Source organism: Pongo pygmaeus, chromosome 9, assembly GCF_028885625.2.
Source record: "Pongo pygmaeus isolate AG05252 chromosome 9, NHGRI_mPonPyg2-v2.0_pri, whole genome shotgun sequence".
NCBI classification, from domain to species: Eukaryota; Metazoa; Chordata; class Mammalia; order Primates; family Hominidae; genus Pongo; species Pongo pygmaeus.
Window position 1 is genome coordinate 75,144,337 of NC_072382.2, and position 13,244 is coordinate 75,157,580.

General features: G+C 38.2%; 1 protein-coding gene across 2 annotated transcripts in view; it reads left to right on the plus strand.

Annotated features, from left to right (window-relative positions):
• PPME1 (protein phosphatase methylesterase 1) overlaps positions 1-13,244 on the plus strand; it is an 80,541-nt gene that overhangs the window by 31,783 nt on the left and 35,514 nt on the right. For both annotated transcript variants that reach the window (XM_054440941.2, XM_054440940.2), the window contains exon 3: positions 26-118. In XM_054440941.2, coding sequence (XP_054296916.1) covers positions 26-118 — 93 coding nt within the window. The remainder of the gene's footprint in view (positions 1-25; positions 119-13,244) is intronic.

A 13,244-nucleotide genomic window follows, 5' to 3' on the forward strand; every position in this document is an offset into this window, starting at 1 on the left:
ATGTTTTATCTTTAACTATTCATACACTTTTCGAGTCTACAAGAGTGGTTCAGAGGGTCCAGTCCTGCTCCTTCTGCATGGAGGAGGTCATTCTGCCCTTTCTTGGGCTGTGTTCACGGTAAGTAGGTTGTTGATAGTACAAGTTAATGTTAGCACTTTTGAACTAATTAAAGTATAGGGACAAATCTTGGAAGTTAACACATTGTGTTTGGGAAGCAAGAATTGCTATTCCAGGCATACACACAGACTGGGTGGTATGTTCTTCAGTATGTCTGAAGAACAAAGAGAAGGTTGGAGGTTTTATAAAAAGGAGAAATGTTATGTATTGTTCTTTGAGAAAGTTAATTGGCACTAGTAAAGGTTTGGGGAGAAAAAGAAAAGATAATAGGGAGTGATGGAAAATGTGAAAGAAAAATTTTAAAATGTTAAAAAAGGTTTTGGAAGCTGGCAAGTTCTGGTTGATAAGTAACTGTGGTGAGTAAAAGTAGTCTTAGAGTCACAGCAGCTTGTTTCAGTAGCTATTAGATAAAACTGGTTTCATATTTTAGCAGGGAGTTTCAGCAGCCAGGCTTGCAGAGAATTACTTATGTTCTTGCAGCAATGTTATGTGCCCTGAATGCTTTTTCTCCCTGGCCTCTCAACTCTGTTTTAATGGGATATGACAAGAATAACCCAATTTGTGTAAACTTCCATAGTGCAATTATTGTTTACTTCTTTGACTAGCCTAACTCTTCATTTTGTGTAGAGAACCAGACATTTTATTTAGGTGCTTTAGATAATGTCTATCACTTTGTCTCCCATATAGAGCTTATGTAATACTTTGCACATGGAGATATCTCATAAGAACTTGGAAAATGTTTCTTCCTTTTTGAAATGATTCTTTATATTTTAATGGTGCTTGTTAGCTACAAGGAAGTAAATAATATTTGGCTAATGATACTGTGGTCCAGAGTAGAAGATATGTGTCTGTGTGAATGCTGTCAATTATAGATCTTCCTAATACCCTTGACTCTGGGGTGGGACAGCCCATGTGCAAGGAGAGATACTGCTAAGGAAGATACTAGCAACATCTGTGTTTAAAATGAAGTTGTCATCTCGTGTGTGTGTCAAGCAGATATGCATCCTCCATTTACCACTAGAGAGCCTGAAGGACAGAAAATGAGAGCAAGTGGGAATGCAGCACTAGGTACCTGGAGCCAGATGGCTGTGGAGTTGAGGAAGTCCCTGAACATAGCACTTTGTTCCTGGCAGCGGAGATTATTGGGGTTAAGTTTAAATCCCATCTTGTCTCTTCTTTTAGACCATGAATTCCTTGAAAATAGGGATAATGTCTTATACTTTTTTGTTTCCCAAATGGCTTGAAACAGTTCTTTAAATATAGGCACATATTCAACCACTATTAAATGATTTGGCCTTTGTCTTGTTTGCTACTTTTTTCTCTTACTCTAGGATAAATTGTGTGACTTGTCCATAAGTACCAGGCTCTGTCATGTCTCTGGACCAGTACTGTCCAATAGAAATAGAGTGCACATGTACCCTAAAACTTAAAGTATAATAATTAAAAAAAAAAAATTTCTTATACCAAAAAAAAAAAAAAAGAAATAGAGTGCAAACCACATATGTCATTTTAAATTTCTTAGTAGACACTTTAAATAGATAAAAAGAAACAATAAATTAATTTTAATGTATATATATTTATTGTATCCACAATATCACTTCAACATGTTGAAGTAATTATATTGATTACCTAATCAATATAAAAATTATTATTGAGATATTTACATCTATTTTTATACTGTAAATTTAAAAATTTTATATTTACAGCACATCTCAGTTTGGGCTAGCCACATTTCAAATCGTAGCTTTAGTCATTTACTTCGCAAATAGATTGCAAAGTTTTTTGGAGGCAAATTCCATGGCTTATTATGCCTAGCACATATTGTACACTCGAAGAATTTTATGTATGTATTTATTTCTTAAGAGACAGAATCTTGCTATGTTGCCCAGGCTGGACATGAACTCCTAGGCTTATGAGTAATTTTCTTCCATCTTTCTATTTTCTAGGTTTTCAGTTAAATGTTTATTACTTTCATAATTTAAAGACTGTTTTTTTCTTTTACTGGAAACTATTTTCAAGGAAAAAGTTCATATTTACTTCTGGATCTGACAAGTTTGGCAAACTGAAACTTGTCTAGAGAAGAGCAATCAAGATTAGAATACTTTAAACAATAGCATTTAAGGAACAATTAAAGGAACTGAAAGGGGTTTGCCTGAAGAAAAGAAAGACTTGGGAGACATAATATTTGTTTTCAGTTGTATTTTATTTATGTATTTTTAAGACAGGATCTCAGTCTATCGCCCAGGATAGTGTACAGTGGCACAATCATAGCTCACTACAACCTCAACTCCTGGGCTCAAGTGGTCCTCCCACCTCAGCCTCCCAAGTAGCTAGGACTGCAGGTGTGCACCACCACTCCCAGCTAATTTTTAATTTTTTGTAGAGACAGGGTCTCACTGTGTTCCCCAGGGTGGTGTCAAACTCCTGGCCTCAAGCAGTCTTCCTCCCTCAGCCTTGCAAAGTGCTGAGAATTACAGGTGTGAGCCACCAAGCCTGCCCTTCAATAAGAAAAAAACCAGCCACATCTTTTAAACATTTACTCTGTGCCAGGTACTATACTAAGTGCTTAAGTGGATTATCCCATTTAATTTTTCTGTAATACTATGAGATTAGGCAGATAAGGACTGAAATTTAGAGAAGTTAGAGAGCCAATGACAGCATGAAAACTCATACTTGTTCTGACTCCAGTGTGCATATTTCTTTGAAGACTGCTTTTATGCCACCTAAGAGGAAAGATTCAGGGCAGAAACTATAGAGACCTATTTTTGACACACATAGGCAGAAATTCTAAAGATTAGGACTATTACAAAGCAACCCAGGTCCTTTGCAGAGGAAAAGCAAGCATCATTTCACTGAAAGGATTTAATTGTGAATGTATTCTTCCAAGTTCCTTCTTGTCCATAATTCTACAAAATCCTTGATCCTGAGTAGAACTCCTTTTCCATCTAAATGTTTTGTGGTTTGGGAGGGGAAATCCCCCAAATCCAGATTCACCAGAAGTTCTATTATGTATGAAGAGAAACCATTTATACCTTGTCTTTAGTAATACAAACAAACAAACAAACAAGCAAACAACCATAAAGCACTTGGGAAACTTTTATCTGTAACCACTTTTGTGGAACTATCAAAGGGATATAACTATTAGAAGAAAATTATGTTGTTTTAAAGTCTTTAAATATCTAGAATTTAAGTTTAATAGTCTTTAAATATCTAGAAATATCTAGATATTCTAGATATTCTTTAAATATCTAGATAGTCTTTAAATATCTAGAAAATTAATTTTTGAACCTTTTATTCCTTGTTTATATTCAATAAGTTAGTGATTGTAGTTGCTGCTACAGTAGTCAAGTTTATCATATATAATGGGTAATAATGTATGGCTTCTGTAGCCTTCTCTCATCAGCAAGTACTAGGTATAACAGACCACCTAGTTGCTGTGGGAGAATCCAGAATGAAGCAGAAACTGAAGTTTGGCTGAGCCAGAAGAGAGATGAGAGGAACAGTGGGATCTCATTAGCACATGCAGCCTCAGCAGGCTAGATTTTGCCAGCCTCCAGTGGTTTTCAGCTTTGGTACCTCTGAAGAATCTGGGAGCAGACAAGTGTGTATTGATTGAAGCCAAGAATTGAACCTGAGTGTCTGCTGATTCCTATTTCTTCTTCTAGTTATTTCAGTTGATTTCAGCAAATATTTACTGAGTATATTCTATATCCCAAGCTTTGTGCTGAGTCACTAAGGTTCAAAAAATTAAACTTCAGGGTCCGGCATGGTGGCTTATGCCTGTAATCCCAGCACTTTGGGAGGCCAAAGCGGGCAGATCACAAGGTCAGGAGATCGAGACAATCCTGGCCAACATGGTGAAACCCCGTTTTTACTAAAAATACAAAAATTAGCTGGGCACGGTGGCACACACCAGTAGTCCCAGCTACTAGGGAAGCTGAGGCAGGAGAAACGCTTGAACACAGGGGGCAGAGGTTGCAGTGAGTCGAGATCGTGCCACTGCACTCCATGCTGGCAACAGTGAGACTGTCTCAAGAAAAAAAAAAAAAGAGAGACTTTACTCTTTAATAAGATCAGCCAATCAGCAAATACTTACTAAACCCCTGCTGTGTACCAGGCATTGTACAGGTGCTGTGGATACAGTGGAGAATTAAACATATGTTCCATATTCCTGTTCTTAACGATGTTTAAATCTAATAGGGAAGATAGGAAAAATGGAAATGGCACATGTATACAAAAAATACAGCAAACATTTTAAGAAACTTTTATCTCAGAGTAGGTTTTGAATGTCAAAGCAGCTTAATCTATCTGAGTTTTAGATAGATGGGTATAATACCTCCTAGTTAGTAGAGTGGTTGTGAAAATTCAACAAAAGATGTAAGGTTCTTGGTAAAGTGCTTGACTTATAAGCACTCAGTTGTTAGATGAGTTTGCAGCAAGATACAAAGGTAATGCAGAGGAAGGAATGATTAACTTGTGGTAGATGAGGGGACTACAAGGAAAGTTTCGTAAGAGAGGACATCTGAAATGGTTTTTAAGACTAAATAGAAGTTGGATTAGTAGGGAAGGCATGCCAAGAAAAGATAAGCACAAAGGCATTGAAGAGTATAACAGTGAAGTATGTTTTGGAAATTATAAGTAGCTTGGCTATAGTTTGAATAGAGTTGAGGTTGTACTTGTATAATATATGATGAGGGTGGAGAGCAGGGAAAGAGGTGACTAGAGAGATCACTGGAGCAAAATTATAGAAGGGCCTTGTATACCTAGCTAGGGAATTGTACCTTTAGTTTCCTTTTACTTCTGGGTAACAGTAGAGGGAGCTATTTTTGTTTGTTTGCTTTTGTTTTTGATACAGGGTCTCACTCTGTCACCCAGGCTGGAGTACAGTGACGCAATCCTGGCTCACTGCAACCTTGACCTCCTGGGCTCAAGTGATCTTCCCACTTCAGCCTCCTGAGTAGCTGGGACCACAGGTGCGCACTGCCACACTAGCTATTTTTATTTTTTATAGAGAGGGAATCCCACTATATTGCCCAGGTTGGTCTTGAACACCTGGCCTCAAGCAATCCTCCTGCCTCAGCCTCTCAAAGTGCTGGGTTTACAGGCATGAGCTACTGTGTCTGGCCATGGGAGCTATTTTTAAACATAACATTTACCCCACGCACATCCACATTAAGCATATTTTAGGCATGTCAAAATTAGGGAGTATAGAAAGCATGTATTGCTTGACACACATTCACACTGTAAAGTTCTGGTGAGTTAAGTATCTTGATACACATTTACCTGATTGTAACTGAGTACCACTGTTTCAGGCAATAGGAAGCTATTGAAGAGCTTTAGAAAAATCAAAATACTAGTATAGATGATTGATTGGGCAGGAAACCACAGTGGAGGCAGGGAGACTAGTTAGAAGGCTGTTCTTATATTACTCAGTTCTAAATATTCGACATCTTATGGAGTATTAATTTCTCTCAAAAAGGAAGAAGTTCATTTACATTTTCTACCATGTAAAAAACTACTTAGGATAATACTGTTTTAAGCTATTTGATTTATTTATGAAGGCATTATTAGTCTAATACCAAAACCAGGCAATGATAATACAGGAAAACTAAGTCAGTCTCTCTTATAAAATAGATACAGAAGTGGGGCATAGTGGCACATACCTATAGTCTCAGTTACTTGAGAACCTAAGGTGGGAGGAGTGCTTGAGCCCAGGAGTTTGAGGTTGTAGTGAGCCAAGATCATGCTACTGCACTCCAGCCTGGGTGACAGAGCAAGACCCCATCTCATTTATACATACATACGTAAATACTCATTCACTTGCTCATTCACCTAATCCTAAGGAAAATAACAGCAGATTGATAGTGTTGTAAAATAATAATACACTGTGACCAGGTAGGTTTTGTTCAAGGAATGCAAGAATGTCTCAGCATTAGAAAATCTTATCAGTATGATTCACCTCTTACCTCACTTGATGCCCCAAAAAGGACTTGATAAACTGTAATATCCCTTCATGTTGAAAACTCTTGGCCACTAGGAATAGATTAAAAACTTCCTAAAGATTATAAAATTCATACAGAAACTAGAAAATTGCATGAATATCATACTTAGTGGTAAAACAGACACATTGACACATTCCTTTTAAACTCAGGGATAAGACAAGTGCTGTGTTTTGGATATTTGACCACTCTAAATCTCAGTTGAAATTTGATCCCTAATGTTGGAGGTGAGGCCTAATGGGAAGCATTTAGGTCATGGGAGTGGATCCTTCATGAATGGCTTGGTGCCATTCTCATGGTAATGAGTGAGTTCTTACTCTCCTACTTCCAAGAGTTATTTAACAAGATCTGACATCTCCCTCCTCTCTTTCTGCTTCCACTTTTATCACATGACCTTTGCACCTGCCAGCTACCCTTAGCCTTCCACCATGAGTGGAAGCAGCCTGATGCACTCAGCAGCAGGACCAGATGCTGGTGCCATACTTCTTATACAGCTTGCAGAACTGTGACCCAAATAAACTTCTTTTCGTTATAAATTACTCAGGCTCCGATATTTCTTTATAGCAGCATAAATAGACTAAGACAGTAAGGGTGCAATTTTCAGTGTTATACTGGAGTTTCTAGTCAAACAATACAAAAAAACAAGTTTTAAATATTTGAAAAAATAGCTAGAACAATTATTATGTGAAGATATTCTCTCTAGAAAGTCAACTGACAAACTGCTAGTTAAGCAGTAGTTTACAAAGTTGATGTTTAAAAAATCTGTTTTTTCTAAAATTAGCACTTAGCAGATCTGGAAATGTAATAGGAAAAATGATCCTATTCATAAAAGCAACAAAATATAAAATACTTGGGAATAGACCTTATTTTTTAAATGTAAGACATTTATGAAGAAAACAATAAAATGTCACAGAAGGATTTAAAGGAAAATCTGAATATGGAGATAAGTTATGTTCCTGTATGAATCTAGCTAAACTGGCTAAGATCCCAGTGGGATTTTTTCATGAGAGTTAATTAAACAAACTGAAATTCACACAGAATAATAAATGCCTAGGAATAACCAAGATAATTTTGAAAAAGAGGAAAAAAAAGCAATCTGGTCTTTCAGATACCAAAACATAATCTAAAAGTCTATCAGTTAATAGTATGGTATTGGCAGGAAGAATAAAGAAATAAGCCCATGTATAAAAAGGAATTTAATACACAATATAAATAACAATACAAATGGATTAAACAATACAAATGAATTTAAAAAACAAATCATAAGAAAATTCAGATACGACCTTAAGGCAGGCCTTCTTAAACTTAGCCAAAAGAAGTGAAAGCCATAAATAAAAGATTAATTTGAGTTTACCAGAACAAAAACTTCTAGACAAAATACTGTAAAGTTAAAACACAAGCTATGTGCTAGATAAAAAATATTTCATATATGTGCAAAACAAACTATAGGCAAAGGGTTAATATTTTCATTATATTAAAAAGAAGAAAAAACTACAAAGTGGTAAGAAAAAAGGCAATCCAGAAGAAAAATGGGCAAGAGTAAGAAGTGTTAGTTGACAGAAGAAGAAATATAGATAATGGATAAATTTATAAAAATGGGACTACCTTACTATTAACTAGCAAAATATAAAGTAAAATAAAAGAATAACACTTTTGAGAGGGGCGGCAGAGCAAGATGGTGAAATAGAAGCCTCCACTGATCGTCCTCCCCACAGGAACACCAAATTGAACAAATGTCCACACAAAAAAGCACCTTCATAAGAACCAAAAATCAGGTGAATGATCACAGTACCTAGATTTATCTTCATATCACTTAAAGAGACACTGAAGAGGATAGAAAAGACAGTCTTGAATTACTGACACCACCCCTTCACCATCCACTGGCAGTGGTTGCGTGGAATGGAGAGAGGATCTGTGTGCTTGGGGGAGGGAGAGCACAGTGATTGTGTAACTTTGCATTGGAACTCAGTGCTGCCCTGTCACAGTGGAAAGCAACACTGGGCAGGACTCAGTCAGTTTCCACAGAGGGAGGATTTAGACCAGCCTTAGCCAGAGGCGAATTACCCATTCCAGTGTTCTGAATTTGAGTTCTGGAAAGCCTTGCCACCCACGCTAAAGGGTCCTGGGGTCCTAAATAAACTTGAAAAGCAGACTAGGCCACAAGGACTGCAATTCTTGGGTAAGTCCTGGTGCTGTGCTGGTGTTGGAGCCAGTGGACTTGAGCAGCACATAACCTTGTGAGACACCAAGGGCAGCCAGGCGAGTGCTTACACCACCTCTCCCCCAACCTCAGGTGGAGCAGCTTGCAGCTGTGGGAGAGACTCCTTCCTTCTGCTTGAAAAGAGGAGAGGAAAGAGTAAAGAGGACTTTGTCTTGCAACTTGGATACCAGCTCAGCTATAGTAGGATAAGGCACCAGGCCCATTCCAGGCCCTAATTCCCAGACAGCATGACACATACTGAGCTAGAAGGGAACCTGCTTCCCTGAAGGGAAGGACCCAGTCCTGGCAGGATTCGTCACCTGCTGATTAAAGAGCCTTTGGGTCCTGAATAATCAGCAACAGTATTCAGACAGTATTTGCTGGGGTCCTGAGGTAAGACTCAGAGATGTGCTGTCTTCAAGTGTGACCCAACACATTACCAGCTGTGCTGGCTATGAGGAAGGAGTCTTTCTGATTGAGAAAAGGAGAGGGAAGAGTAAAGAAGACTTCATGTTGCAGTTAGGTAGCAGTGGGGTAGAGCACCAGGTGGACTCTTGGGGTTTCCAATTCCAGGCCTTGCCTCTTGGACAGCATTTCTGGACCTATCCTGGGCCAGAGGGGAGACCACTGCCCTGAAGAGGCAGTCCCAGGCCTGACAGCATTCACCATAAGCTGACCGAAGAGCCCTTAGGCCATGAATAAACACTGGTGGTAGCCAGGCAGCACTTGCCATGGGCCTGGGGTAGTTGTAGCCATGGGGAGAGACTATGCTTGTGGAAGGGATAGGGAAGAGTAGGAAGGACTTTGTCTTGTGACTTGGATGCCAGCTCAGCTGCAGTATAGTAGAGCACCAGGTAGATTCCTAAGGTTTCCAATTCCAAGCCCTGGCTCCTGGATGGCATTTCTGGACTCATCTGGGACCAGGGGCAACCCACTGCCCTGAAGGGAAGGACAGAAGCCTGGCTGGCTTTGCTACCTGCTGATTATGGAGCCCTAGGGCCTTGAGTGAACATAGGTAGCCAGGCAGTGGTTACTGTAGGCCTTGGGTGAGTCCCAGTGTTGTGATGGCTTCAGGTCTGACCCAGCACAGTCCTAGTGCTGGTGGCCACAGGGGTACTTGTGTCACTCCACCCCCAGCTCCAGGAAGCTCAGCACAGAGAGAGACCCCATTTATTTGAGAGAAAATAAAGGAAGAGTATAAGAATCTCTGCCTGGTAATCCAGAAAATTCTTCCAGATCTTATCCAACACCACCAAAATAGTACCTCTGTGAGTCTGCAAGAGCTAGGGGCTTAGGGTGCCCCCTAATGCAGCTATGGCTGCAGTGACCAAAAATTTAGATGACAATACCCAAGTTTCTTTGAATACCTGGAAAGCTTTCACAGGAAGAATGGGTACAAACAAGCCCAGACTACAAAGACTACAATAAATACCTAACTCTTCAAAGCCCAGTCACTGATGAATATTCACAAACATTAAGACTGTCTAGGAAAACATGACTTCACCACATGAACTAAATAAGGCACAAGTGACCAATCCCAGAGAGAGAGAGATATGTGACCTTTCAGACAGAATTCAAAATAGCGATTTTGAGGAAGCTCAACAAAATTCGAGATAACAGAGAAGGAATTCAGAAAATTTATCTATCAGATAAATTTAACAAAGCAATTGAAATAATTAAAAAGAACAGAAATTCTGGAGTTGAAAAATGCAATTGACATAATAAAGAATGCATCAGAGTCTCAACATATCTGATGAGGCAGAAGTAAGAATTAGCTTGAAGACAGGTTATTTGAATATACACAAAGGAGACAGAAGAAAAAGAATACAAAAACAATGCAGCACACCTACAATAGAAAATAGCCTCAAAAGGGCAAATTTAAGAGTTACTGGTCTTAAAGAGGAGGTAGAGAGATTGGCATAGAAAATTTATTCAAAGAGTCAATAACAGAACTTCCCAAACCTAGAGAAACATATCAGTATTCAAATACAAGAAGGTTATAGAACACCAAGCAGATTTAACCCAAATAAGACTACCTCAAGGCATTTAATAATCAGACTCCCAAAGGTCAAATATAAAGAATTCTAAAAGCAGAAAGAGAAAAGAAACAAATAATATACAATGGAACTCCAGTACATCTGGAAGCAGACTTCTCAGTGAAAACCTTATAGGCCAGGGGAGAGTGGCATAACATATTTAAAATGCTGAAGGGTAAAAAAAACCTTTTATGCTAAAATAGTATATCCAGTCAAAATATCCTTCAAACATGTAAAAGAATAAAGACTTTCCCAGACACACAAAAGCTGGAGGATTTCATCAACACTAGACTTATAAGAAATGCTAAAGGTAGTTCTTGTATCTGAAAGAAAAGGACATTAATGAACACTGAGAAATCATCTGAAGGTACAAAACTCATTGATAAGCACACAGAAAAACACAGAATAACATTGTAATTGTTGTGTGTAAACTACTCATATCTTGAGTAGACAGACTAAAAGAGGAACCAATCAAAAATATTAACTACGACAACTTTTCAAGACATAAACAGTACAATAATATATAAATAGAAACAATAGCTATAAATAGATTGGGCATGGTGGCTCACACCTGTAATCCTGCACTTTGGGAGGCTGAGGTGGACAGATTGCTTGAGCCCAGGAATTTGAGACCAGCCTGGACAACACGGTGAGACCACATATCTACAAAAAATGCAAAAAATTGACCAAGTGTAGCGGTGTGTGCCTGTAGACCCAGCTACTTGGGAGGCTGATGTGGGAGGATTGCTTGAGCTGGGAGGCAGTGGTTGTAGTGAGCTGAGATCACGCCACTGCACTCCAGCCTAGGCAACTTGAGACCCTGTCTTAAAAAAGAAAAAAGAAAAGAAGTAGAGACAACAAAAATTAAAAAGTGGAGTGCTGAAGTTAAAATGTAGAGTTTTTATTGGTTTTCTCTATGCTTGTTTGTTAGTTTGTTTATGAAATGTTTTAAATTGTCACCACTTTACAATAATGGGTTATGATACTATTTGCAAGCAAACTCAAACCAAAAACATACAACAGATACACAAAAAATAAAAAGCAAGATATTTAAAAATACCACCAGAGAAAATCACCTGCACTAAAGGAAGACAGGAAAGAAGAGAAGACCACAAAACAACCAGAAAACAAAGTCGCAGGAGTAAGTCCTTATTAATACTAACATTGAATGTAAATGGACTAAATTCTCCAATCAAAAGATGTGGAGTGGCTGAATGGATACAAAAACAAGACCCACTGACCTGTTGCCTACTAGAAACACTCTTTATCTGTAAAGACACATATAGACTGAAAATAAAGTGAGGGACAAAGATATTCCATGCTGATGCAAACTAAACGGGAGTAGCTATATGTATATCAGACAAAATAGATTTCAAGACAGAAACTATAAAAAGAGGCAAAAGTCATTATATAATGATAAGGGGGTCAATTCAGCAAGAGGATGTAACAGTTATATATGCACCCAACACTGGAGCATCCAAATAGGTAAAGCAAATATTATTAGAGCTGAAGAGGGAGAGATGGGCCCCACCCAATACAGTAAGAGCTGGAGACTTCAATACCCCACTTTCAGTGTTGGACAGATAATCGAGATAGAAAATCAACAAAAAAAATTTACCTAATCTGCACTGTATATCAAATGGACTTAATAATTACCTACAGAACACTTCATCCAACAGCTGCAGAATACACATTCTTCTCCTCAACACATGGATCATCCTCAAGGATGGACCATGTTAGGCCACAAAACAAGTCTTGGATAACATTCAAAAAATTGAAATTATATCAAGTATATTTTCTGACCACAATGAAATAAAACTAGTAGTCAATAAGAGGAGGAATTTTGGATACTATACAAAACATAGAAAATAAACAGTATGCTCCTAAATGACCAGTGGGCCAATGAAATTTAGATGGAAATTTTAAAATTTCTTGCAACAAATGATAATGGAAACACAACACCAAAGCCTGTGAGATACAGTGAAAGCCATACTAAGAGGAAAGTTTATAGCTATAAGAGCCTACATCAAGAATGTAGAAAACCCTCAAATAACCAACCCAACGATGCATCCTAAAGAATTAGAAGAGCAAGAACAAACCAAACCCAAAATTAGTAGGAGACAAGAAAAATAAAGATCAGAGCAGAAAAAAATGAAATCAAAACAAAAAAGTAGAAAAGATCAACAAAATAAAAAGTTGGTTTTTGAAACATAAAATTGGCAAACCTTTAGCTAGACTAAGAAAAAAGAAAGAAGACCCAAATGAATAAAATCAGATGAAAAAAGAGACATTACACCTGATACTGCAGAAATTCAAAGGACTACTAGAGGATACTATGAGCAACTATATGCCAATAAGTTGGAAAATCTAGAAGAAATGGATAAATTTCTAGACACATACAACCTACGAAGGTTGAGCCATGAAGAAATCCAAAACCTGAACAGACCAATAACAAGTAATGAAATCCAAGCTGTAATAAAAGTCTCCCAGTAAAGAAAAATGGGACCTGATGCCTTCACTGCTGAATTTTACCAAACATTTAAAAAAGAAATAATACCAGTCCTACTCAAACTATTCCGAAAAATAGAGGAGGAGGGAATACTTCCACACTCCTTCTACGAGGCTAGTTACCCTAATACCAAAACCAGACAGACAAAAACAAAAAAACTACAGGCCAATATGCCTGATGAACATTGATGCAGAAATCATCAGCAAAATACTAGCAAACCAAATTCAACACCACATTACAAAGGTTATTCAGGCTGGGCACAGTGGCTCGTGCCGGTAATCCCAGCACTTTGAGAGGCTGAGGCGGGTGGATCACTTGAGGTCAGGAGTTCAAGATCAGCCTGGCCAACATGGTGAAACCCCGTCTCTTCTAAAAATGCAAA